This window comes from Vulpes lagopus, chromosome 5 (assembly GCF_018345385.1).
Source record: "Vulpes lagopus strain Blue_001 chromosome 5, ASM1834538v1, whole genome shotgun sequence".
NCBI lineage: Eukaryota > Metazoa > Chordata > Mammalia > Carnivora > Canidae > Vulpes > Vulpes lagopus.
In genome coordinates, this window is record NC_054828.1 from 99,787,876 (window position 1) to 99,813,902 (window position 26,027).

A 26,027-nucleotide genomic window follows, 5' to 3' on the forward strand; every position below is an offset into this window, starting at 1 on the left:
AAATAGATTACAGTAAAATCCTACTGTGATTTCCAATTTCAAAAAAATTTGAGAACAAATTTTCAGAATTTCTCTGGGCTTACATATTCGGACATAAAGAAATAATATACGTTGCAGTAAATGTGTCGATTTTATGAAATTCAGCAGCAGTATTTTAGAGTGAGAAATAGTCATGGGGAAATATTGCCCCTTTGAATTGAAATCATATTAAATCCTAACCAAAGTGCTTCTATATTTCACAATGCTGTGATCAAATACATCCTCCAGAATTAATGATCCAGCAATCTAATAAATGAACAGGCCAATATTTCTTGTAAATAAAATCTATCAATGCCTACAATTACAAGCTCTTTATCAGTTTTGTCTTAAGACAAAAGCATGTTCAAAACCCAAAGCAAGCATTTAAAGGCATATTTTTTCTGCCTCTCTAGTGAATTCCTCCATTAGGAATACTCTACAAAACTAATTAAATTCTTATTTAAACCTGCTTGAGATGGAGCAACATAGTTCAAAATAGTCTCTTCTGAACGATGCACACACTTGGCTATTGGGTAGTTAATAACTACAGTACTCCCCTTCCTCTATACAAATACACCCTTTCAAGCATGCCTCTAAAGTTAAGCTACTCAAACTGTGGTCCAAGGCCCGGTGTACAACTGTTGCTGTGTAATCAAATGAGAACAGAGACTGAGTGTATGTTAGAGCATTTAGTAGTTAATTTTAATCTATTGAACCTAATAATGAAAAATGAAAGCCTGTGTTTTTATATGTCTATTTTAAATGCCATTTTTCTACTTTTTTTTAACTTTATAAAAGTATCTGAGATAGTGAACATTCTTAAAAATCTTTCACCACAAAAAAAAAAAAAAAATCACTACAAATAGTTTCACCTCTAAAGACCTAGGTTAGGAGCTCCTGACTGGCTCAGTCAGTAGAGCGTGCAACTCTTGATCTCAGGGCTGTAAATTCAAGCCCCACACTGGATGTAGATTACTTAAATATAAAATCTTAAAAGGGGGGCGCACTCAGTTAAGTGGCTGGTTTCAGGGTTGTGAGATCCTGTGTCAAGCTCCAAGTCTGCTGGCAATTGTCTCTCCCTCTGCCCCACCCAAAGACACACGTGCATGCTCTCTCTCTTTATCAAATAAATCTTTAAAATAAAAAAGCAGCCACAATGGACGTTAATTTCTTTGCTGTGTTCTTTTCTCCACTTAGGTTGCAGCCTCTTAAATCCCTATTCTGTGAAGCACAGTTACTAAAACATCCTGTAGCGATAAGGGGCTTTTCTTTAAGCTCTAAATTCATTTTAGTCAACTTCATATTCACGTCTGTTTCTATCCCAGACTTAGAAGTACATTATTAAAACAAAAACAAAACAAAAAAACCAACACACACACACATACTTCCATTTCAGAAAGTCTGTGGTTTGTCTAAAATAAAGAACAAATGAAAAGGGATTTTCTGGGATGCCTGGGTGGCTCAGCGGCTGAGCCATCTACCTTTGGTTCATGGTGTGATCCCAGGGTCCTGGGATCAAGTCCCACATCAGACCCCCCGTGGGGAGCCTGCTTCTCCCTCTGCCTGCGTCTCTGCCTCTGTGTGTCTCTCATGAATAAATAAAATTTATTTTATTTGAAGGAAAAGGGACTTTCCTTTCCCAATTTCTGTCTTTATTCCCAAGAGAATCAAAATGGCAGGAGGGGTCTTGGCTTACATAAGGGAATCTCCTGAAATTATGTGCAAATTCTTCTATGTGCAAATTCTTCTATGTGCAAATGTAGATGGAGGCAGAGGGTGTCATCAGACACTCAAATTAGTGACTCCCCTCTCCTCATTCAAAAGCCGCAAGACTCGAAACAGTAAAATGAATCTCAGAGCAAGTCAGATAGCTAATAAACTATACAGAATATGAAGGTGCACAACAAATTATACAACATATGCAACAAAACCAAAAGAAATAGCAAGTAATATGCCAATTTTTCTGCAAACTGAACTTACAAAACCTCATGAGACTATACCATTATAATGTGCACATAGCTCTCTCACCATGCATGCAAACATAATCTTTAGAAGTAGAAGCAGGGGTGCCTGGGTGGCTCAGTGGTTGAGCAGCTGCCTTTGGCTCCGGTAGTGATCCTGGAGTCCCTGCAGGGAGCCTGCTTCTCCCTCTGCCTATGTTTCTGCCTCTGTCTGTGTCTCTCATGAATAAATAAATGAAATCTTAAAAAAAAAAAAAAAGGGTAGGAGCAACACCCAACCTAGACAATGACTAAATAAAATTTACCAAAAGTTGTTTTCATAATTTTAAATCTTATATTCGTCCTCCAGAAAATAATCTTTACAATATCTGTGTACAAATTAGGAGAGAGGAAAAAAGGGAACATAAGATAATCAACACTGACCTGTGTTCATGGACTGATAATTATTTTTGCACCTAAAAGTTCCTGAAACTTTAAGGAAAAAAAATTGAGACAAAAATCTACTATCAGAAATATCTGGCTGCCTCAGTTGGTGGAATGTGCAACTCTTGATCTCGGGCTTAGGAGTCTGAGCCCCATGTTTGGTGTAGAGACTACTTAAAAACAAAATCTTTAAAAATAATCTGGAGCACCTCAGTGGTGAAGTCAGTTAAACATCTGCCTAAAGCTCAGGTCGTGATCCTAGGATCCTGGGATGGAGCTCCGCATGGGGGTGGGGGGGGTCCCTGCTTGGCGGGGAGCCTGCTTCCCCCTTTCCTTCTGCCTGCTGCTCCCCCTGCTTGTGCTGTCAAATAAATAAAATCTTTTTTAAAAAAATTATTACTGTAATTTAAAAAAAAAATACTGTAGTCCAGCTTTCAAATTGAACAAGTAATATTTCAAATAGGATTTTTTTTTTAAAATCAGAAATCATTCTACAAAAGTGAATTGTCTATAACAATGGTGATTGACAGCTTATCCTAAGAATTTTGTTACAAAAACACATTCTATTCAGAAGATAATTAATAGGGGCCCTAGGCTCCTGGCTGACTCAGATGGTAGAGCAAAATGACTTTAGATTTCAGAGTCTTTTGATCTCAGGGTCCTTAGTTCAAGCCCGACACTGGGTGTAGAGATTATTAAAATAAATAAACAAACTTCATGAAAATAGTTAATAAGATAGGTTAATGTTCCTTTTTTTTTTCATTTTTTTATTTAAGTAATGTCTACACCTAACATGCGGCTTAAACGCTAGACCCCAAAATCAAGTCACATGCTCTACTGACTAAGGCAGACAGGTACCCCGAGGTTAATGTCCTTTCTTATCCTGGCTTATCAATTAGAGTATAAAGGTGTTCTTAAATTCATTATTTGGATTTTCCATCATGTTAACTTTCCCCACTTTGCCAGCTTGACCTCTGATCCTCTCAGGGCCTTTATGTGGAACGCTAGTGTGGCAGGCATCTCTCCCATGGCTACCTCTTTCTCATCCTTTAGGCTTAAACTTCAATGTCCTTTTTTTTTTTTTTTTAAGATTTTATTTATTTATTCATGAGAGACACACAGTGAGAGAGAGAGAGAGAGAGAGAGAGAGAGAGAGAGAGAGGCAGAGACACAAGCAGAGGGAGAAGCAGGCTCCATGCTGGGAGCCTAATGTGGGATTCAATCCCAGGACCCCAGGAACACTCCCTGCGCCAAAGGCAGGCACTCAACTGCTGAGCCACCCAGGCATCCCCAACTCCAATGTCCTTAAAATCCTTTCCTTTTCTATCCAAAAGAAGTGACTTCTGTTATTCCTTATGTTAAGGTTCTTGTTTAACGTCAGACGTGTGAGAAATTCATTAATTCAATAAATATTTACCGAATGCCTTAACTATGTGCCAGTCTCTTACTCTAAGGCACATAGATGCATGTGGGATGGGATGCATTAGTGAACAGAAAAGATCACTACACACAGAGCTTACATTCTAGTCCGGGAAAACAGACAATGAAAACAAACACAATAATTAACTATATTTGAAAGTGATAAATGATATGGAAAAGAGCAAGGTAGAGCAAGGTACAGGGAATTAGAAACAACTTGGTGGGGTGGTCCTGAGGTACGTGTATGTGAAAACAGCCAAGAGTCTACTGTCTTTGGAGCTAAATGAACAAGGCAGAGAGCAGTAAGAGTGGAGGTCAGAGGGACAGGAAGCAGCCAGAGAATATGTTTCATAGGCCAACACTTCTCTTTGTATCCTATTTAATTTTCTAAATAAACTCATGAACAGTTTCAAGTTGCCTACACTCTTACACATCAATAAAATAAAAGAGAAGATCAGAATGAGGGCAGCCCAGGTGGCTCAGCGGTTTAACGCCGCCTTCAACACAGGGCCTGATCCTGGAGACCGGGGATCAAGTCCTGCATCAGGCTCCCTGCATGGGCCTGCTTCTCCTCTGCCTGTGTCTCTGCCTCTGTGTGTGTGTGTGTGTGTGTCTGTGTGTCTCATGAACAAATAAATAAAATCTTTAAAAAAAAAAAAAAAAAAGATCAGAATGACACCCCAACTGTTCCCACCAACAGACTGATCTAATCCTGAGGCCATTTTCTTCATTTCATGGTGGTGGTCTCAACTACAACAGAATTTTTATAGATGTAAGGTCCATGGGGATGTCTCCAAAAGCAAACCAAGATCTCAGGGTTCATAAACCAGAAATGCCCTAAACCAGATCTTACATCCTGGGACTCAGAACTGCCCCAGTCTCTAGAAGGTACTTTGGAGGAAAGGTATTAGCTAGACAGCTTCCGACATTTTAACACTATGAACTCTCATAAGTCAAACAAATAATCTTCAAAGTTGGTTTGGAGGAAACCAGAGCACCATTAGTAATCCATGGTTCATATAGTTTATGGCTTTTCATATGCTACCATTATAATAAGCTCACCTACTGCAAACAGTCACAAAGCTTCTGCTGTCAGGCCTAAAGTAGGAAACTACTTTACATTATAACAAAACTGTATTCTTATTAGTTGACCTAGTCCAAAATTTTACAAATTCCCTTCAATACTACATTTCCTAGCTTCCTCTTTCTAAAGCTGAAAGAGGAAAAAATAATTCCCTGAGAGAAATACAATTATGATTCTAAATATAAAAAGGGACTGAGTTACAAGAGTGACCTGCTGAGAAGATCTGAGCAACGTGAAGAAATCTGCAGATTTTTTTTTTTAACATTTATTTATTCATGAGAGACACACAGACAGAGAGGCAGAGACGAAGGCAGAGGGAGAAGCAGGCTCCATGCAGGAAGCACGATGTGGGACTTGATCCTGGGACTCTGGGATCACGCCCCGAGCCAAAGGCAGATGCTCAACCACTAAGCCCAGGCATCCCAGAAATCTGCAGATGTTAAATATTCAGTAACATTTAATATCATAGGTAATTATAAAAGCAAAAGAATATTCAGAATCCTGCATAACTCTCTAATCTTCAATCTCTAGTTTCAAAGAGTCCAGGACTGAAAGTAAAATCACCTCTTATGCCCTTTACCTAATTCCTCTTCAATGGAAAACAATTATTTTTTAATATTAGAATCAAGAACACTTAGCGTTTATACCTTGTTGAGTTCTTCTATCCTTCTGATTAGGTACGGGTTACTGGAGGAATTCTCAAAGTAGACATAATCTGTAATTAAAGGAAGTAAAGACCTTAATCTTTTCAACAGAAAGTTCACATTTGTCAATCTATGACTTTCTATATTAGGCTATGCACATTCAAAATGAAGCACATAATTCATTCCCGGTTAAAAGCAAATTTAGCAATACAACCTTAATATATTTTCTCATGCCTACTATTCACAGACCCTTATTTTCCTGAAATTTTCATTTAACAATTAATGTTTTATCAAGCTCTCTGAGCCTTTCATGCCACACATCACTTCTTTAATAATAAACAAAAAGACTCCTCATCACCGAGTAGTCAGGGCTGACTAAACATGTGTCTTTCATGCTATAACTGCTTCCACATCTTTCCCCTCCAATCCAATTTACCCTGTAGTATGCTTCTCACATAAAACTATTGACCTAAGACAAATTCAGAGCATCTTGAAAAGCTTAGCAGCCCAAAGTACATTTCAATCACCAACTTAAAAAAAAAAAAAATCAGGTGAGCAGAATAGGTAAGAGGAAGCACACTGACAAACTTTTCCACAGCTCTATCTGGGATGATGGGGGGGGGGGGGGGGCATGAAAGGGGATTCCCTTTCTGAGAGACAGAGCTCTCTGGAGATGGTTATCAGGATTTTGTTATGCTCTTTGCCATATTTAATACAGATCCATTTGGGGTCTTGTTATTAAAAAAAAAATCACCGCAGGCTTTCAATAAAAAAGATAAAAATTTTCAAGTGTGGCTTTTCCTCTCATGTAATAGGCTCACTGGAAACTTCCCACTGTGTGTTTATTTGAAAGGCTGGGCTGCATTGTTATTGTCTATCTTAGAGGCTCTTTCCGTCGTCTCTCTTCTGCAAAGTGGCCTCATTTGGCCAGGCCATTCCCACTACCATCCATCAGGAGCTCAGCTAATGAGCAGAGAAGACCAAGTCTCACACACAAACACGCCACTTATCTGAATTATTATTCTACCAAGAAGGAGGGAGGAGGGCGTCGTGAGTAGGGAGAAAGTTTGTTTGACCTTATTTCTCTTTTCTGCAGAGGGCTGAGAAGGCAGTCACCAGAGCAAACGTCCGGGCAGAGCTCAACTCCCCACCTCTGGCCGCGGTGCCCTGGCCCCACTACGCCCCATCTTGGGGGGGCTGGGCAAGAAACGGGAGGGGGGAGTGAGGCAGGAGAGGTGAAGGGCCCTATCCCCGCAAACAGGCCTGTCCAGCTGTGCCCTGGCTGAGCCCCCATCGCCCCCACCCCCCACTCCCAATTGAAGGGGTGAAGGAGTAGAGCGGGGGACGGTGTCCCCCCATCCTCTCCAACCCCCACTGCCTGGAAGCCACGCAGGGAAAGAGCACCCCATTGGGGGCTCGACGGCCGACACCCAATGGGGGCGTCTTGGAGGGGGGCAGCTGAGAATTCACACCCCCAAGTACAGGCCCGGCCGGCCCTAGAAAACTGAGCGGGGGTGCGAGCGAGGGGGAAGGTGGGCGCCGGCCCCCGGCGGGCCCCGGCCGGGGGAGGGGCGGGTGGCGGGGGTGGGGAGCCCCGGCCCCTCCTGCGGGCCCCGGCGCCCCTGCCCCCCGCGCCCGCGGCCCCCGGCGGTTAGGGTGAACTCGCCCCGATCCCCCACTCCCGGGGCCCGCTCCCAGACGGGCCGGGTCGGGCCGAGCCTTCCTACCTCCGACCCGGTACATGTTGGCCGCCATGTCCGCCCGCCCGCCCGCGGAGCCCGAGCCGAGCCCCGCCCGCCGCGCCGCGCCGCCGCCGCCGCCGCCGCCGCCGCCTCAGCCTCGACCGCCTCAGCCTCCGCCGCCGCCGCCGCCGCCGCCTCGCCGCGGGGGGGAGGGGAGGGAGGGACCGAGGGGAGGGGGAAGTGAAGGGGAGGGGACGCCGCGGGGTGGGGGCAGGTTCCCGCCCCCAGCGACCGGCCAGCCAGGCGGAGAGGGCCGGGCCGGGCCGGGGGAGGTCGCTGCCGGGCCCGCGGGGACCTGGGGAGGCGGCGGCTCGGGGCCCTCGCTGGAGGTGGACGACCCCAGGGCAAGGGTCGTGGCCGAAGCGGAGGCCTGCAGGGGCAAATGCGGACCTGGAGCTGTTGGAGAATTGGGGTGGGGGCAGGGGCTCAGGCTCTCCCGAGCCCTCACAGACCCAGCCACCGTACCCTGTCACCTGGCCACCCGCAGACGGGTCTTCCTCCTTGCGCCGTCCCTGGGGAGCCCTTGTATGCAAGACCTTGAGCACGTGGGCGCCTGCCTCAGGGCAAACACTTGGAAACAAATAAGTGCGCCCAGCAGAGCGCCTGCCTCATGGTGGTGATGGAACCCGCATACCCTGGGGCCAGGAGGACCCCGGGTGCTACCAGCTTCCCCAGGGAGGGTGCTAGCTGGAGAGAAGTCTAAAAACACTGACCCCCTCCCAAGTCACCCCAACTGCATTGACAGGTCTATCAAGTTCACCCCACACCTGGGCTGAACAGAACCCACTCCCAGCCGAGGCCTGGCCTCTAGACAGGCCCTATATCCAGTGCTGCCCTGCCAGGAAAAGAGGCCCTTAGGAAAGGGACCCTACCTATTCGCCATTCCCACCCCCTCTCCACAAAGGGGGAGATGGTTTCAGTCCCCTTACTGTTGATGGACTTTTAACTAGTTATGTGCCTAACGCTTTTAAATCATTATTTTCCCATGCCAATTCTCTAGGCAATCCCAGCATTCTCAGCCTCCATTCCCTCACAGAAACAAACAAAAAACCAAATTGAATTGAATCTTAGCTGGCAGTCCCCCAAATGAATGCAAACAACTTTTTAAAAAGCCAACAGCACCTGACTCTTGATTTTGGCTCAGGTCATTATCTGGAGGTGGTATCCAGGCACACCGCACCCCCCCCCCCCCATGCTCAGTGAGGAGTCTGCTTGGGATTCTCTCTCCCTATCGCTCTGCCTCTCCTCCAAGTGCTCTCTCAAATAAATAAATCTTGATAAAAATTTGTTTTAAATTGAAAAAATAAAAAGCCAATCCATTCCAAACTACTTCCAGACATCATTATATATAATCAAGGGTAAGATGATCCCTCACTGTTGTCAGTTGTTTGTGGAGTTTCTGGTGATTTACAGCTACATGTTGGTGACCCTGGGTATGGGATCTGTGCAGGGATGGGCAGTGTCCCCAGAAAAGAAGATTGTGTTGTGTTTGAATGGTGATGGCATATGTGATGGTCCATGATCACAAATTATTAAAGTGAAAAAAATAATGCTCTATATAGCTGAGGCAAAGTAAAAAATAAAGCACATTTGCCTGAATTACCTTGATGTTGTGTGTCACCCAAATTTCTTCAGGTACAAAATGAGAACATTAATTCCATTTCACAGGTGGAGTAAGGATCAGTTGTGACAATATATGAAAATGCTTTATAAACTATTCAGCATAGAGCACTATGCAAATAACAGGTGTCTGTTGTTTCTTATTAACTCCATAAAGTTTCAGATTCCCAAGAGTTTTTACGCCATGTGTACAGTGTGAACCTGTGTCAGCTCTCTTCTGACACAGAGAAAAAAGCAGAAGTGTTCTGTTATGCACACTGACTAGCTGTTACCATAATCCTTTTACTGGAGATCCCACAGAAAACGTATTGTGACATATCTGACATCACTCTCTCCATTTCTGTACTGACAAATAGGTTGAATAATTCACCTGGAGTCATCCAGCAGTATTGGGATTATAATTCTGCCCTTTCCTCTGGCCTAGAATTCTCTAAACCAGGAAGCCTTTCTCCAGTGAACAGGCCTCTGGACACCATAAATTACAAAGGAATGCATCACAAGTTTTAAAGTGTTTGCCCATTATTTTTAAGTAAATGAGCAAGGGATCCCCAACATCTCTTCTTTAGTGATGAGGATGGCTGGCATAGAGAGAAGGGACCTAATATGAAGGAAGCCCTTGACATGTGATGAACACTTTATATATTTACATTTTTAGCACAAGCCTTTGCTATAGGTGTCAGTCCATAATCATATTTTGAAGAATTTGAGGCTCAGAGGGGTTAAGTGTCTTGCTCAAGGTCTTAAAGCTAAATAGCCAAAGTAGGAGTGAAGTTTAGGTCTGGTTGATGGCATGGTTGTGAGCTGAACCATGCAGCCTATGGAGGTGGAGGTGCCTTTGCTATCTTTGAAGATTAAGACTTTTCCACCCTTTGTCTGGTCCAAGGGTTTCTTTTAATCTCCAAACACTTGCTAACCTCCCATATGGCAGTACTTTTTTTTTTTTTTTTTTTTTTTTTAAGATTTTATTTATTGGGATGCCTGGCTGGCTCAGTGGTTAAGCATCTACCTTCGGCTCAGGGCATGATCCCAGGGTCCTGAGATCGAATCCAACATCGGGCTCCCTATAGGGGCTTGCTTCTCCCTCTGCCTGTGTCTCTGCCTCTCTCTCTCTCTCTCTCTCTCTCTCTCTCATGATACATAAATCTTCAAAAATAAAAATAAAAATAAAAATAAAGAAGACATGTCTCTCAGACCATGCCAGAAATCCCAGGGCACATCCAGCCTCCTGTGGGTAAAATTTCCTGGCACGGCTATTGTGATTAAAGAATCAAGATAAGAGATTTCCTAAAGGCCCAAGACATTCCTTGTGTCAGTTTCTAGCATCCTACCACTTAGCTGAAGAGAAATGGATGTTCAGGAAAACGTTAGATGAGACAGAGTTGGTTTTTGTCATAATCTGAGGATGGAGTTTTCGAGCAGGCTCTGCGGAGCTGACTGAAGGGTCTGGAAGCTTTGTGATATCAGGAAAGGAACTTTTGTGAGGGATGGGGGGTATAGAATGTAACTAATCTGAGAGTAGATGCCAGGCTTTGAATAAAGGACTATATTTTATTGTGTTTTCTATGATTCATCTCTCTCTTTTTTTTCTTATCTTTCACAAACTTATTTAGTAACATTCTTTTGGAAAGAGGCAAGCCTGTCTCAGCTATTCTAAGGAAGTCTGGATTTTAAAGGTGGAGGAATGTATCCTAGGAGAAAGGTAAGGGTACAATAGCAAGAATCAAAGCAAGCTAGCCCCTGAGGGAAAGAAAACCAGAGTCAGGAGTTTGGTAGTTTCTCCTGTGAGGGAGGTTCTCCTTCCATCTGTCCCTGTGCTGAAAACATGAAACTCAGGGTCAGTCCCAGAAGGTCTTTTTTGGAAATGTGCATTTTAGGATTTCATGGTTCTCTCGAGCCCTCAAAGGGGAGCTGGCTCAGCCCTTGGGTTGCCTCCACAAGGAGGTTCCTACTCTGATGACAACATTGCTTCCAGGTAGCAGAAAAGTCACAAAGGGGACAAGCATGAGCTCCTGGAAGGTTGAACTAGTTGATCTTAGAGCTTCCCCTTTAGCCTGCCTAGTGCTATGAATTTGATGGCTGGACAGTACAGGGCGTGGAGTTAGGAAAGAGAATTCTAAGGGGCAATGGGAATGTCTAAGGGATATTACAGGAACTGTTTATAGGAATGACTCAGGCTTCAGTAAAGGGGATTAGACAGGGCAGAGAGTCTAGGCAAGAGATCAGTTGGCAGGCTGGCAAAAGGGATGATGGCCTGACCTAGAGTAGAGGCAGTGGGATGGGAAAAAAGTAGAAGGATCTGAGAAAGACTTAGGAGGTGGGGGCTATGTGACCCAGTGGCTCTGGGGAGGCATAGAGTGAAAAGGTAGCACCAAGTTATGAGTAACTGGGTAGAGAGAGGTATGATGTGGTGAGTTTAAAATACTGTAGGGGAGGCAGTACCTGGCTGGCTCAGCAGGAAGAGTATAAGACTCTCAATCTCAAGGTTGTGAGTTCAATCCCCACATTGAGTGTACAGATTACTAAAAACAAAATAAACTTGTTTTTTAAAGATTTTATTTATTTATTCATGAGAGACACACAGAGAGAGGGGCAGAGACACAGGGAGAGGGAGAAGCAGGCTCCATGCAGGGAACCCGATACGGGACTCGATCCTGGGTCACCAGGATCATGCCCTGGACCAAAGGTGGCGTTAAACCTCCGAGCCACCAGGTCTGCCCACAAAATAAGCTTTAAAAAATTAATTAATGAGGGGATCCCTGGGTGGCTCAGCAGTTTGGCGCCTGCCTTCGGCCCAGGGCAAAATCCTGGAGTCCCAGGATCAAGTCCCGCATCGGGTTCCCGGCATGGAGCCTGCTTCTCCCTCCTCCTGTGTCTCTGCCTCTCTCTCTCTCTATGTCTATCATAAATAAATAAATAATAATTAATTAATTAATAAAAAAATTATAAAATACTGTGTCTGTCTGGCTGGCTCAGTTGGAGGAATAATGTGACATTTGATCTCAGGGTTATGAGCTCAACCCCCAAGTTGAGTAGAGATTACTTTAAAAGATAAAAATCTCAAAAAATAAAGTTAAAAAATAAAACAAATAAAATACTGTAGGGAAGGCAATTTGCGGGGAGGAGGGATAGTTGACAGGTTCAGTGTTAAATGGATTGTGTTCAAGGTGCTTTTGGAAAGATCCAGATAGATGTTTCCTCTTTAGGACAGAGGTGGATGAGTAGGCCTAGAGCTTAGGAAAGAGATCTGGGCTGGAAATATCTTCTTCTGTGTCACCATCTGCACACAGCCCAGTCTGTCTTGTCTAAGGAATAAACCAAACCCTGGCCCCAGGGGAAGAAGCAGGTTCCCTGAGTCCTTCAGCTTGGGTAAAAACAGGTTTAGCAGGTCCAGGTTCAGGAGATCAGAGTCCAGGTCCAAATGTGCAAACAGGCAGGGCATGGGCAGAGAGCCACACAAGTCACTGACCAAGACAGATAGTGAAGACGAAGGGGAGTGCCCAGGGCTGACCATCTCACAAGGGTCAGTGAGCAAAATTCTCAGACAGAGCTCGAGAGTTCTGCTCTCAGCTCTGAAAAAGCAGCCAGACTTGGGAAGAAGGAACACGGAAAGCCAGAAAGAAGGAAAAAGGAAAGGATACAGTCTGAAAAAGCAAATCTGGCTATTTCCTACTTACTTTCTTGTCTCTAAGATGGTATAATGGGTTGAATGGTGGTTTCCCAAAAGATATGACCACCTAGAACTTGTGAATCGGATCTTATTTAGATAAAGTGTATTTTCAGATGAATTAAGTTAAGGATCTGGAGATGAGGTCATCCTGGACTAGAATGGGCCCTAATTTCAATGACAAGTATTCTTATGAGAGACAGAAGACACAGAGTGAAGAGTGGAAAAACCATGTGAAGGTGGAGGCAGAGACTGGAGTTATTCAGCCTGAAGCCAAGGAATGCCAAAGATTGCCAGCAACCACCAGATCATGGGGAAGAGACATGAAACAGATTCTCCCTGAGAGCCCTTGAAAGGAATCAACCCTGCAGACACCTTGTTTTCTGGGTTCTGGTCTCCAGAATTGTGTGGAAATATGTTTCTGTTGTTTAAAGCCACCCAATTTGTGGTAATCTGTTATAGCAGTCCTAGGAAACTAATACAGATGGTATCCACAACTCAACTTTAAGTAAACATAGATTCAGCCAGAAAACACTGAACATTAAATGCAGAGACTAGGGGACACAGAATAAGAGAAGAAAAGAGAGACAGGCAGAGAAAGAAGGGGATCCAATACCACATCTTGGTCTCTCCTTCTAGCTGTCTTGGTTGGCTTAGTACTAAAAGAACCCCCGATTGCTATGACCCCCAGCTAAGAGCCAGTGGAGGCATCCCAACATTTTTTCTTCACTAGCACACCTGAAGGATGTCACACATTCCCAGGAGCAGCAATTGATTACCAATATGGTGCTGTGCCAATTAACCTCTTAATTGGGTTCTTTTGTCAGAAAGCACTCTGGCTACTCTGATCCCAATCCATACTTCTATAGTGGGTGGTGTGGTGGAGGCTACCAAAAATATAAGACTTGTCTACAAAAATGCCCTTTTCATTCAACAAATATGTATTAAGCACTATTGAAGGCAATGAGGATATACCAGTGACTGAAACAGACAAAATACCTGTACCCTCGGAGCTTGTATTCTAGTGGGGAAGACAGACAATGAGAAAGTAAAGAAATCAGTTGATATGCTAGTATAGAATGATAAATGTTCTTGACAAAATTAGTCAGGATAAGGGAAGAAAAAATGATGGTGATAATCAGGAAGATCTCTCAGATGTAGTAAGAACTAAAAATGATGGAATGGAATGAACTATTGGAACATCTGGGGAGTGACATTTCACGTAAAGGGAATAGCAAGTACAAATTCCCCAAATCAAGACTCAGCTTGACCTGATCATGACCTAGGGAGTCCAGTGTGAGTAGATGAGATCAGGGAGGAAGCGGGGTCCAGATCACATAAGGCATGATAGGCCATGGTAAAGAGTTGGGATTTTATTCTAACTATAATGGGAAGCCTTTTTTTTTTTTTTTAAGATTTTATTTATTTATTCATGAGAGACACAGAGAGAGAGAGGCAGAGACACAAGCAGAGGGAGAAGCAAGCTCCATGCAGGGAGCCCAATGTAGGACTTGATCCTGGAACTCCAGGATCACGCCCTGGGCCGAAGGCAGGTTCTAAACTGCTGAGCCACCCAGGGATCCCCTAGATGTTTTTAAAGGAGTGATGGAGATCTGATTTAGGTGTTTTTATTTTATTTTATTTATTTTTTTATTTTTTTAATTTTTATTTATTCACGATAGCCACACAGAGAGAGAGAGAGGCAGAGACACAGGCAGAGGGAGAAGCAGGCTCCATGCACTGGGAGCCCGACGTGGGATTCGATCCCGGGTCTCCAGGATCGCGCCCTGGGCCAAAGGCAGGCGCTAAGCCGCTGCGCCACCCAGGGATCCCTGATTTAGGTGTTTTTAAAAGATTACTTAGGCCATAAAGAACACAGATAGAAAGGGGTAGTTATGACTTCCAGTTCAAAAGAACGTGATTGTTGGGACATCTGGGTGGCTCAGTCGGTTAAGCGGCAAACTCTTGATTTTGGCTCAGGTTATGATCTCAGGGTACTGAAATTCAGCCTCCTATTGGGCTCCCCACTCACCAAGGAGTCTGCTTGTCCCTCTCCTTTTCCTCTCCCTGCCCCTCAACCTGCCTCACACTCTCCCACTCTAAAATCAATAAACAAATCCTTTAAAAAAAAAAAAATGATGGAAAAAAAATCATGATGGGATGCCTGGGTGGCTCAGTGGTTGAATGTCTGCCTTCGGCTCGGGGAGTGATCCTGGGGTCCCAGGATCAAGTCCCACATTAGGCTCCTTGCATGCAGCCTGCTTCTCCTTCTGCCTATGTCTCTGCCTCTCTCTCTCTCTCTCTCTGTCTCTCATGAATAAATAAATAAAATCTTAAAACAACAACAACAACAACAAAAACCATGATTGGGGCACCTGCGTGGCTCAGTTGATTAAGCATCTGCCTTCAGCTCAGGTCATGATCCCAGGGTCCTGGGACAGAGCCCCTCGTAAGGCTTTCTGCTCATCTGGGAGCCTGCCTTTCCCCCTCCCTCTGCTGCTCCCCCTACTGATGCTCTCCTCTCACTCTCTCTCAAATAAATAAATAAAATCTTAAAAAAAAAAAGCATGATTGTGTTCTCTGTTGTCATCAAACCTCCTTTGAATAGTAGGAATTCAAAACTCACCAATCTAAAATTTATTTGGGGGGAGATGCCTGGGTGGCTCAGTCAGTTAAGCATCTGCCTTCAAATCAGCTCATGATCCCAGGATCCTGGGATGGTTCCTACATGGGGGTCCCTGCTTAGCAAGGAACCTGCTTCTTCCTCTCCTGCTCCCCTTGCTTATACCCACTCTCTCTGTCAACATTTTTTTTTCATTCAAAAAAAAAATATTTATTTATTTATTTATTTATTTTAAGATTTTATTTATTTATTCATGAAAGACACAGAGAAGGCAGAGACATAGGCAGAGGGAGAAGTAGACTCCCCGCAGGAGGCCGATGTGGGACTTGATCTTGGAACTCCAGGATCATGCCCTGAGCCAAAGGCAGACACTCAACCACTGAGCCACCCAGGTGTCTCTAAAATTTTTTTTTTTTTGATTTATTTATTTGAGAGAGTGCATGTGTGCAAGCACAAGCAGGGGAAGGGGCAAGGAGAGAGAGGAAAAAAGGGGAAGCAGACCACCCGCTGAGCAGGACCCCATGCAGGGATAGATCTCACAATCCTGAGAGAATGACCCTGGGGATCATGACCTGAGCCAAACCAAGAGTCAGACACACAACTGACTTAGCTACCCAGGACCCTCACCAATCCAAAATTTGTGCTGATGAAAAACCCAAACTCCTCCTGTGTTTCATTCTGATTTAGGGGTTTTTAAAAGATTACTTTGATAGTGAAAAGATTTAAAAGATTTAAAAGATTACTATGATAGTGAAAGAGACCACGTCAAACTCCATCTGTGGTTCTGAGACCCGTATGTAATGGCGATGGGGAAAATGGCAACATATACTGGCCACTTAAAAAAATTTTAAGTACCAAATCACTATCCCATGTTGGAGATAGGGATTACTTTAAAAAAGAAAAAAGAAAAGACAGCAAAAAATTTTTTACCAAGTAAGACAACACCTAATCATGTAGGCTGTTCTTCCCCTTTACCTCTAGTACTTGAACAGCTTTTCATGGGCCATGAACAGCTTTTCATGGGCCATGAACAGCTTTTCATGGGCCATTAACCTCTTCTTTCAGGTGAATTGCATCTTTGTAATGGGGCATATGGTAAGACCAGTGAATTCCATGGATATGAGCCACTTACTACATTTTTTCATCTTAAAAAAAGTTTCTTGTTTGTAAGTGATGTTCTGTGTAATAGCATGGCCTGAAATAAAGCTTTTTGAAAGTTAAAAAAAAAAAAAAAAAACAGAAAAATCACTTGAGCTGTTCTGCAGAAGATAGACTGGGGAATACAAACAGGGAGACTAGTAAGAAGGCTAACAGTTTAAGGAGGAAGTAGGTAACAAATGTTGGGAATAAAATCATAGCTTCCATGGCCAATGAAGATACTTTTTTCTTTAAGATTTATTTATTTATTAAAGAGCAAGAGATCGTGGTGGAGAGGGGCAGAAGAAGAGGGAGAGAAAGAATCTTAGACACACTGTTAAGTATGGAGCCCAATGTGGGGCTGGATCTCACAACCCTGAGATCATGACCTGAGCTGAAATCAAGTCAGACACTTAACCAACTGAGCCACCCAGGTACACCAAAGGAGCTGCATTTTTAAGGCAGAGCCAACGAAAGGCAGAGCCAACGATTCTTTTTTTTTTTTTTTTTTTTAGAGCCAACGATTCTTGCTAAAGGTTTGGATGTAGGTAATGAGAGGATAAAACCAATGGACATTAGTACTTCCAAATGCTTGTAGATATGTTTGGAGGTGTTATAGATAAGTGGATATGGGCTCGGGAACTCAGCACAGAGATCCAGGCTAAAAATGCAAATCTGTGTAGGCAATCCATGAAGTTGGGGATTGAGCAGATCAGCTGACAAAGACTGTAGATGGAGAGGCCAGCAGAAGCCTGAGCCCTGGAGCAAGCCAGCACTGATAGCAGGTCCTGTACCCTGGCTGTACCAGAGGAACTACTACAATACCAAGCCCCACCCCCAGGGATCTAGATTTAATTAATGTGATGTGGATCCTGATTTCCAGTAAAAAAAAAAAAAAAAAAAAAAAACTTAGGTTATTCTATTTTTTTTTTTTAAGATTTTATTTATTTGAGAGAGTGCACACATGCGCATGAGCCAGAGGAAGGGCAGAAGGAGAAGTAGACTCCCCGCTGAGCAAGAAGCCTAGCTAAGGGCTTGATTTCAGGATCTGAGGACCCCAGGATCACAATCTGAGCTGAAGTCAGATGCTCAACCAATTGAGCCACTCAGACACCCCTCTTAGGTTATTCTTTTTTTTTTTTTTTTTTTTTTTTGAGAGAGAGAGAGAGAGAGAATTAGCAGGGGAAGGGGCAGAGGGAGAGGAAGAAGCAGATTCCTCACTGAACAAGGAACCCAATGTGGGGCTTGATATGGGGCTCGATCCCAGGACCCTGAGATCATGACCTGAGCTGAAGGAAGATGCTTAATCAAGTGAACCACCCAGACACCCCCCTCTTAGGTTATTTTAATATACAGTCAAGATTGAGAACTACTCACGTAGTAAACCAGGAAGAGGAGAGGCACAGAGGCAGCCTGAGTGAGCAGTGAGGTAGGTAGGAGAAAAACCAGAAGAATACAGGTCCCAGGATCCAAGTGAATAAGGGAAGGGTTCAACTGTGACAAACCACAGCTACTGATGACCAGTGGATTTGACAAGGTGCCAGTCATCAGAGGCCAACTGCAAGCCATCTTTCCTTTGGTGGGTCCTGACTCTCTAGATATCTAAGCAGCTCAAAATGAATTAGCAGAGCTCTGGCCCTAGATAGTCTACAGAGTGGATGACTCCAGGCATAGAGAGGGGCCTTATGAACCCCTCAAACTGAGGGATAGAGACTAGAGTTTGCTCTTTTCATCAGCTCCTTTTATCTCTATCTGTAGGTTTATAGCAGCTGCCCTTTCTAAAAGAGACTGAGGGAAGTTTATTTGCACTCTTGATTTCAAAAAGCACGGAATATGTTGAAGGGCTTAAAGCTATACTTTGAACTTCTGGATAAATAAATCGCTGTTTATGTTTCCTTTTATCTCTGCAGAGTTTGGGAGGAAAAAAAGCAGGAGTATTACAGAGCTGCCCCAAGGAGCTTCTTCTACAAAGCCAGGCCAGGACCATATTATTAATGGCGACTAACACAGTGCTTCCCATCTAATTGCACAGATCAGAGTGCTGAGGGGCTAGCTCCAAAAAGAGGGTACCCGGAGGCAGTTTAATCTTTTTGAGGTTTTGGCAAATGATACCCAGGACTTGTCCAGCCAAATCCCATCATTGGCTCCTTTCTGTAAGAGGAAAAAAGTGTGCATCCTCTGGAAGCCCGAACTCCGCCCCCAACCCCCCACCCCCCACCCCCCGCCCAGGCTTAGGGTATAATGGGGTGAAATTTAGACTGTGTTCTTGAAATAGAAGGTGGAGCCCATGTTACAAGCCAAAACTCTGGAGGTGGAGGGAGAATAGAAGGTTCCCGCATTTCATGGAGTCACCTTATTCCTCTGCCCTAGAACTCAGCTGCCTCCTTATATTTGGTGTCCTGATCTTCTCCTCTATATTCACACAGACTCTAGGTTGGACCTGTTCTAAGTGGCCCTGAAGCCTCTCCACCAGGTCGGAGCAACCTCAAAGGTGGAGTGAACATTCGGGTGGAGGTGTTCTTGCGTCTTCCTGCTCCTCCCACTCTCCTGACCAACACACACACCCTTGCACCCCCACATAGTCCCTCAGATCTGGGCTGCCATGAGGACGACACAGTGACTCCATCCAGAGGAGTAGCTTTGAGGAGAAGCCCTCAGGTTCAAGATGGACTTCTCCATTTAATCCAGCTTCTCCCAAAGCAGCTGCAGCAGAGGGCAGACCCTGAGACTTGAGGGATGGTGTGACTCCCAGCTGGTGGCATGTTCCTGGGATCAGATGCATTATTTATGATGCTGGTGTCAGCATGGCTCCCAGGCACCAGGGGAAATGGAAAAGGCACTTGGGCCTGGGCTGATTAAACTAAATATTTAAACAGGAATCAGGAATTGAAGCAAAATCCATTTTTCTTCAGTAAGGCAGAGCGCGCCACAAATGACTTCAAGGCTAGGGACTTAGTAAACACCACACAGATCATAAGAGAAGACTGGGGCTCCTGGCCCTCCACAGTCAACTCCCTATTCCCTCTCTGGAGCAAGTCTCAAGGGTTTGTGGGGGACTTGGGAGTTAGAGTAGGGGAAGGGAGATAGAGAAGCAGGGGAACAGTTTGAGCCACTGTGGGAATGAGATTAGGAGACACTAGGACAAAGTCAGGCCGGATTCCTGCCTCTGGCTGCTTTTTCTTTCTCCAGACACCTTTTTTCCTTGTCCATCGAGATCTATTCTAGGGCAGCCCTGGTGGCTCAGTGGTTTAGCACCGCCTTCAGCCTAGGATGTGATCCTGGGGACCTGAGATCGAGTCCCAAGTCAGGCTCCCTTCTGCCTGTATCTCTGCCTCTCTCTCTATGTCTCTCATGAAAAAATAAATAAAATCTTTGAAGAAAAAAAAAAGATCTGTTCTATTGCATTTTCCCACATTATCGCACTTACATTTTGATTAGCTATGAGGACGGTAAGGTGTCAGGCAACCATGAACCAACACTCTTCTCTTGATTCTTCTTATCCCACCAGAGACAGGTCCCAGGTCAGGAAGCCAACCTCGGCCCCCTTGCACACTAACACAGAGGAGACTCTACACAGAGAGCCCACAGGGGATCGGGGCCCTCCATTGACAAGATACGGAAATCTCCAGATTTGACCAATGATGAGATCTGAAAAGGAAATTTCCTGGTGGAAAGAAACATTTGTCATTTGATCTGGCTCTTCCCGCTGTTTTTTCCTCCCTACGGGGTCCCTCACTTATGTTTCCATACCAGTCACCATCCCTGGCCCCCAAGGATATGATTTTCTCAGTCTCAGCATGAACTTGCTCCCTTTCCCTCCCGTCCTCTCATTACAGTTGAGACAAGTTGACATTTTCAAAATTAACTTTTATAAGAATTTGGAAAGAGAGAGAAATAATTGCAGAAAATACAAATGAGTAAATCCAATTCTGTTCAACATTTACCCAAAGTCTTGTGCTTAGCCAGTGTGCTATATTCCAGGTTACCTTGATGGATAAAATGACATCTGGTTCTCAAGGTGTTCACTACCCAGTGGGAGAGGCAGTCGTGAATATATGATAAAGTATAATCTAATAAGATAAGGGCCATATTAGCTCAGGATTGGGAGCAATTAATATGGCCTGCCATAGGGGCAGGGCTAGTAGGAGAAGACTTTAAGAGAAGCTAATAGTTAATCTGGGCCTTCAATTAATATAAGGATTTTGCATGATAAAGAGTCAGGAAGGATATTCCAGATAAAGGGAGCAGCATATAGAAAGTACACACATGAAAAAAAAAAAAGAAAAAGAAAGTACACACATGGCACATGGGAACCAACTGCAAAGTTCAGTCAGGGCTAAATTGCTAAGGAGTTTGACCTAATCATATGGTACCTATAGATAATGGGAGAGCTAACATAATTATGTTTCTGTCTAAGTAAGAAGTATAATAGTGGCTAAAATGTAATAAATTGGCATTTTGATTTATGTAACAGTCTTCTGTGACTGAGGCTGGCATAAATATATCAAGTCTCTAGACCAGCAGAACTGACGATAGAGTATGGGCTAAAATATTGCCACCCTATGAAGTAGCCAGGCTCCCTATAAGACTTATTTTTAATTTATTTTTTTTCTTAAGATTTTATTTATTTATTCATGAGAGACACAGAGAGAGAGGCAGAGACACAGGCAGAGGGAGAAGCAGGCTCCATGTAGGGAGCCTGATGGGGACTCCATCCCAGGATCTCAGGATCACGCCCTGAGCCCAAGGCAGAAGCTCAACCGCTGAGCCACCCAGGTGCCCCAAGACTTATTTTTAAATTCAAAAGAGAGAAATATTTAAGAAGACAAGGGGTAAATCAGAGCTCATTGCTTGAGTTGCATTAAAACTTTTATCTTGGTGTTAGGGACTGAATGTTTGTGTCTTCAGAAAATTTGCATGTTGAAATCCCAACACCCACAATGTGGGAGTATAGGAGGTGGAGCCTTTGGGCGGTAATTAGGTCATGAAGGTGAAGCCTTCACAAAAGGGATTAGTGCTTTTATAAAAGAAATCCCAGAGAACACTCTAGTCTCTTCCCCCAAGTGAGGCTACAGCAGCAAGTCTCAGCCTGGAAGGGGGCTTTCACCATATCTCGACCATGATGGCACTTTGACCTTAGGCTTCTAGCCTCCAGAATTGTGAAGAGTAGATTTCAGTTGTTTATAAACTTCCAATCTATTGCACCCTGTTACCATTCTCCAAATGGTCTAATATGTTTGGGAAAGGCAAGAATGACCCAAATATGAAGAAAGGCAGTGTTATTGCCCGAAGACCCTTCCTGTGTGTTGGTTCAATTTCAGAAATCCCAGCTGTCTGTGGTGCCTTTTTGGCTCAGTTGGTTGAGCGTCTGACTCTTGATTTCAGTTCAGGTCCTGATCTCAGGGTCATGAGATGGAGCCCTGCATGAGGCTCCTTGCTCAGTGACGAAGTCTGCTCTCATGGGTCTTAGGATCAAGCCCTGGTGTTCGGCTCCCTGCTTGGTAGAGAGTCTGCTTCTCCCTCTGCCCCTCTCCCTGCCCATGCTCTCTCTCTCAAATAAATAAATTAATAAAATATTTAAAAAGAAGGAAAGAAAGTTCTTTCTTTTGGGGCTCCTAAGAGAACTGGTTATATAGGCTTAAGAACTTGAGAGAAGTGGTTATTCTGGCCTTTGAGACGTCCAGATGATGGGAACTTAGAGATTTTTAAGGATCTAAAATCTTCCAAACTTAAGAAATCGGAGGACTGAGTTTGCCCAGGCCTTTGAAAAATTAACTGAAGAGTAATGGATGGCAAATTATAACAATTTTTTAAAAAGGTAAATAGGAGTGCCTGGCTAGCTTAGTCGGTAGAGCATGTGACTCTTGATGTCACCGTCATGAATTCAATCCTCACATTGGGTGTAGAGATTACTAAATAAATAAGCAAAAATTTATACTAAATAAATAAGCAAAAATTTAAAATATAAAGAAAATAAACATTAAGCAACTTGAGAAGAAATGCTGGCTAACCAATGGACCAAAATTTATAGAATCCCAAAGCTATGGTACCACGTTCCCTCTGCCATTTCTCTCTGGCCCTAAGTCTCTAACAAATTTAGCAAAATACTGACTTCTCCCACTAAAACCTACAAAATATGAGTGAAAAAAGTAAGCTGATTAAAATTCATATGGTACCATTATATTAAAAATAATTTTGGATGAGCACTGAGTGTTATACTATATGTTGGCAAATCGAAATTCAATAAAAAAATAAAAATAGGGGGATCCTTGGGTGGCTCAGGGGTTTGGTGCCTGCCTTCAGTCCAGGGCGTGATCCTGGAGTCCCAGGATCGAGTCCCTCATCAAGCTCCCTGTGTGGAGCTTGCTTCTCCCTCTGCCTGTGTCTCTGCCTCTCTTTCTCTCTGTCTCTCTCATGAATAAATAAAATCTTTTAATTTTTTTTAAAATAAAAATAAATAAATAAAATATAAAATAAAATAAATTAGGGATGATTGGCTGGCTCAGTGGTTGAGCATCTGCCTTTGGCTCAGGGCATGATCCTGGAGTTTCAGGATCGAGTCCCATATCGGGCTCCCTTTGGGGGGCCTGCTTCTCCCTCTGCCTGTCTCTCCCTCTCTGCCTCTCTCCTGAATAAATTAATAAATAAAAAAAATAAATAAAATCTTTAAGAAAAAAAAATTAGGAGTGCCTGGGTGGCTCAGTTGGTAAGATGTCTTGATATCAGCTCAGGTCTTGATCTCAGGGTCAATGAATTCAAGCCCCACTCTGGATCCTACTTTAAAAAGCAAACAAGGGATCCCTGGGTGGCACAGTGGTTTGGCGCCTGTCTTTGGCCCAGGGCGCGATCCTGGAGACCCGGGATCGAATCCCACGTCAGGCTCCCGGTGCATGGAGCCTGCTTTTCCCTCTGCCTGTGTCTCTGCCTCTCTCTCTCTCTGTGTGACTATCATAAATAAATAAAAATTAAAAAAAAAAATAAAAAGCAAACAAAATTAGATATCTGTAGTGTAAATATATAGGCATATATAAATGTATCAAGACTAGGTGGGAATATCTATACCTAACAGTACTTACCTCTGGCTCTGGGGGCAGAGAGCTGTGTGAAAAAATAACTCAGTTTTCTTCTGGGTACTTCCATATTGCTCTAAGTTTTTTTTTTTTTTTTTTTTTACAATGAGAATGTACTATGGGATGCCTGGGTGGCTCAGCAGTTGAGTGTCTGCCTTCCGCTCAGGGAGTGATCCTGGAGTCCAGGGATCAAGTCCCACATGGGGCTTCCTGCATGGAGCCTGGTTCTCCCTCTGCCTATGTCTCTGCCTCACACTCTCTCTCTCATGAATAAATAAATAAAATCTTAAAAAAAAAAAAAAGGGAATTTACTGTTACATTTTCATCAAAAATATTTTTTAGGGACACCTGGGTGGCTCAGTGGCTGAGTGTCTGCCTTTGGCTCAGGTCATGATCCCAGGGTCCTGGGATCAAGTCCTGCATCAGGCTCCTCACAGGAAGCCTGCTTCTCCCTCTGCCCGTGTCTCTCCATGAATACATAAATAAAATCTTTTAAAAAACACATTTTTTTTAATTAAGAGAAAAGAAAAAAAATGAATGACATAGACACAATATGATAGAGTATAACTTTCTGAAGTCAAGTTTATTGGTCCAGGAATCCTCACTTATCTTGGGTGTTGGGACTGCACCCCTTTCCCTTACACCCATCCAGGAGCCAACCAGGGTGCTCGGCAGAGAGGTGGGGGAAAACACTGAGCCAAAGGGGAAAGACAGAGAGCCTCCCTAACCTTCCGGGACACCCCAGATTCTTGTTCCTTTCTGAAGTATAGCTTCATTCCACCCCTGGGTTCACGAGACCATCCTCTCCTTAATAACACATTTCTTTTTTTTTTTCCTCTTAAAGTAACTTATATTAGCTTATGTAAACAAAAGCAGCAACAACAAAGTAAAATTAACCAACCAAACAAAACAAAAAACTTAAGTAATGCAGCTAAGAAGATATCAGATCACAAATGCCAGTGTACTTGAGGCTAAGATGAAACTTTTTTGTGTGGAGACCACAGGGAGCCTCTGAAGGTCTGTGTGTGTGTGTGTGTGTGTGTGTGTGTGTGTGTTTTAAGATTTTATTTTTATTTATGAGAGGGAGAAAGAGAGTGAGGGAAGGAGCAGGAGAGGGACAAGCAAGCTCTGAGCTGAGCTGAGAGCCTGATTCAGGGCTTGATCTCAGGCCCCTGAGATTGTGACCTGAGCTGAAACCAGAGTAGGACACTTACCCAACAGAGCCACCCAGGCGTCCCTATGTGTGTGGGTTTTTTAAAAAAATATTTTACTTATTTATTTGAGAGAGAGTGAGAAAGAGCACAAGCAGGGGGAGCTGCAGAGGGGGTGGGAGAAGCAGGCTCCCCACTGAGCAGGCTCTCTGCTGAGCAGGACTCTAGGATCGTGACTTAAGCAGAAGGCAGATATTTAACTGACTAAGCCACCCAGGAACCCCCTACCCTGGATTCCTGAAGGAACACATACCATGGACCCCTTTCCAATATAAACCTCCAATCCTAAGCAATAAGGAGATTCACTCTTCTTTCCTTTTAAGTCTCCCAGACACTCTTTCTGCTCTACTCTATCACACTCAATAAACAGCTTGTACTTCCTCCTGGCTCAGGTTTGATCTCTATCCTATGCAAAGTCAAGTACTCTCTCCGCAAATGCAGTTGGAGTGGGTTGAGAGAAGAAGCACATCCCAGCTCTTAGCCCTGGACTGAGGTGCCAGTCTCCCTCCTCCCTGCCCCCCAAGTCCTCTGAGTCATACCCTGGACCTGCTGTTCCTTGCTTTCCAGGGCAGTGGGCAGCCCGCTGGCCATGGACCCTACAAGCATCTTCAGGAAAGCATGGCAGGACCCCTCTGGGTCTTTGGACCTGGCATGCCTATACATGAAAGCTTTTTTATTTTGTTTTTATTTATCTTTATTTATGTTTTTAAAGATTTTATTTATTCATTTGACAGAGAGAGAGAGAGCACAAGCAGGGGGAGTGGCAGGCAAAGGGAAAGGGAGAAGCAGGCTCCCCGCCGTGAAGGAAGTCCAACATGGGGCTCTATGCCAGGACCCTGGGACCATGACTCAAGCCGAAGGCAGACACCTAACTGACTGAGCCATTAGGCACCCCCAGAAAGCATTTTTTAGGATTTTATTTTTAATACTACACCCAATATGGGGCTCAAACTCACCACCCTTAGATCAAGAATCTCATCCTCCACGGACTGAGCCAGCCAGGCACCCCACAGAAAGCTTTTTGAATAGTCCAAATGAAAGAAGGTTTTAAGGCAGCCTTCTTCATATTCTGCTCTAAACTTGCTGATCAACTTAGATTCACTTGTATTCTGAATTATTTAGTAATTTACCCAAGAGAGAGAAGGAAGGAATAACTGAATCCCTACAATGGTTACAGGATCCTACACCTCTGATTTATATACTTCTACCCTCTCTCTGCTTTTTTCCTCTCTCTCCGCTCACTGGAGCTCAGTCACACTGGTCTCCTGGTTATTCCCTGGCCATCCCAGACACTAACCAGCCTCAGGGCCTTTGCAACTGTGCTTACCCCAAAAGCCCCTCCCTCACCTAATGACTTAGCTCAAATACTAAACTTCTCAGTTCAGCCCTCCCTGCCCATACTATTTAAAAT

At 43.9% G+C, this 26,027-nt stretch overlaps 1 protein-coding gene across 6 annotated transcripts in view; it reads right to left on the reverse strand.

The window, feature by feature from the left end:
* The window catches only part of MTA3 (metastasis associated 1 family member 3), a 242,346-nt gene that overhangs the window by 188,148 nt on the left and 28,171 nt on the right, over nucleotides 1-26,027 (reverse strand). For 4 of the 6 annotated variants that reach the window (XR_005987860.1, XR_005987861.1, XM_041755538.1 and 1 more), the window contains exons 1-2: nucleotides 7,277-7,413; nucleotides 5,553-5,620 (exon numbers count right to left, since the gene is read on the reverse strand). Coding sequence is in view for 2 of the 6 variants with exons in the window: in XM_041755538.1 (XP_041611472.1) it covers nucleotides 5,553-5,620; nucleotides 7,277-7,304 (96 nt within the window). In the remaining 4 variants the exon portion in view is untranslated. Of the gene's footprint in view, nucleotides 1-5,552; nucleotides 5,621-7,276; nucleotides 7,414-19,762; nucleotides 19,878-26,027 lie in introns of those variants that run through there. The other 2 variants (XM_041755539.1, XM_041755540.1) reach the window with 2 other exon arrangements.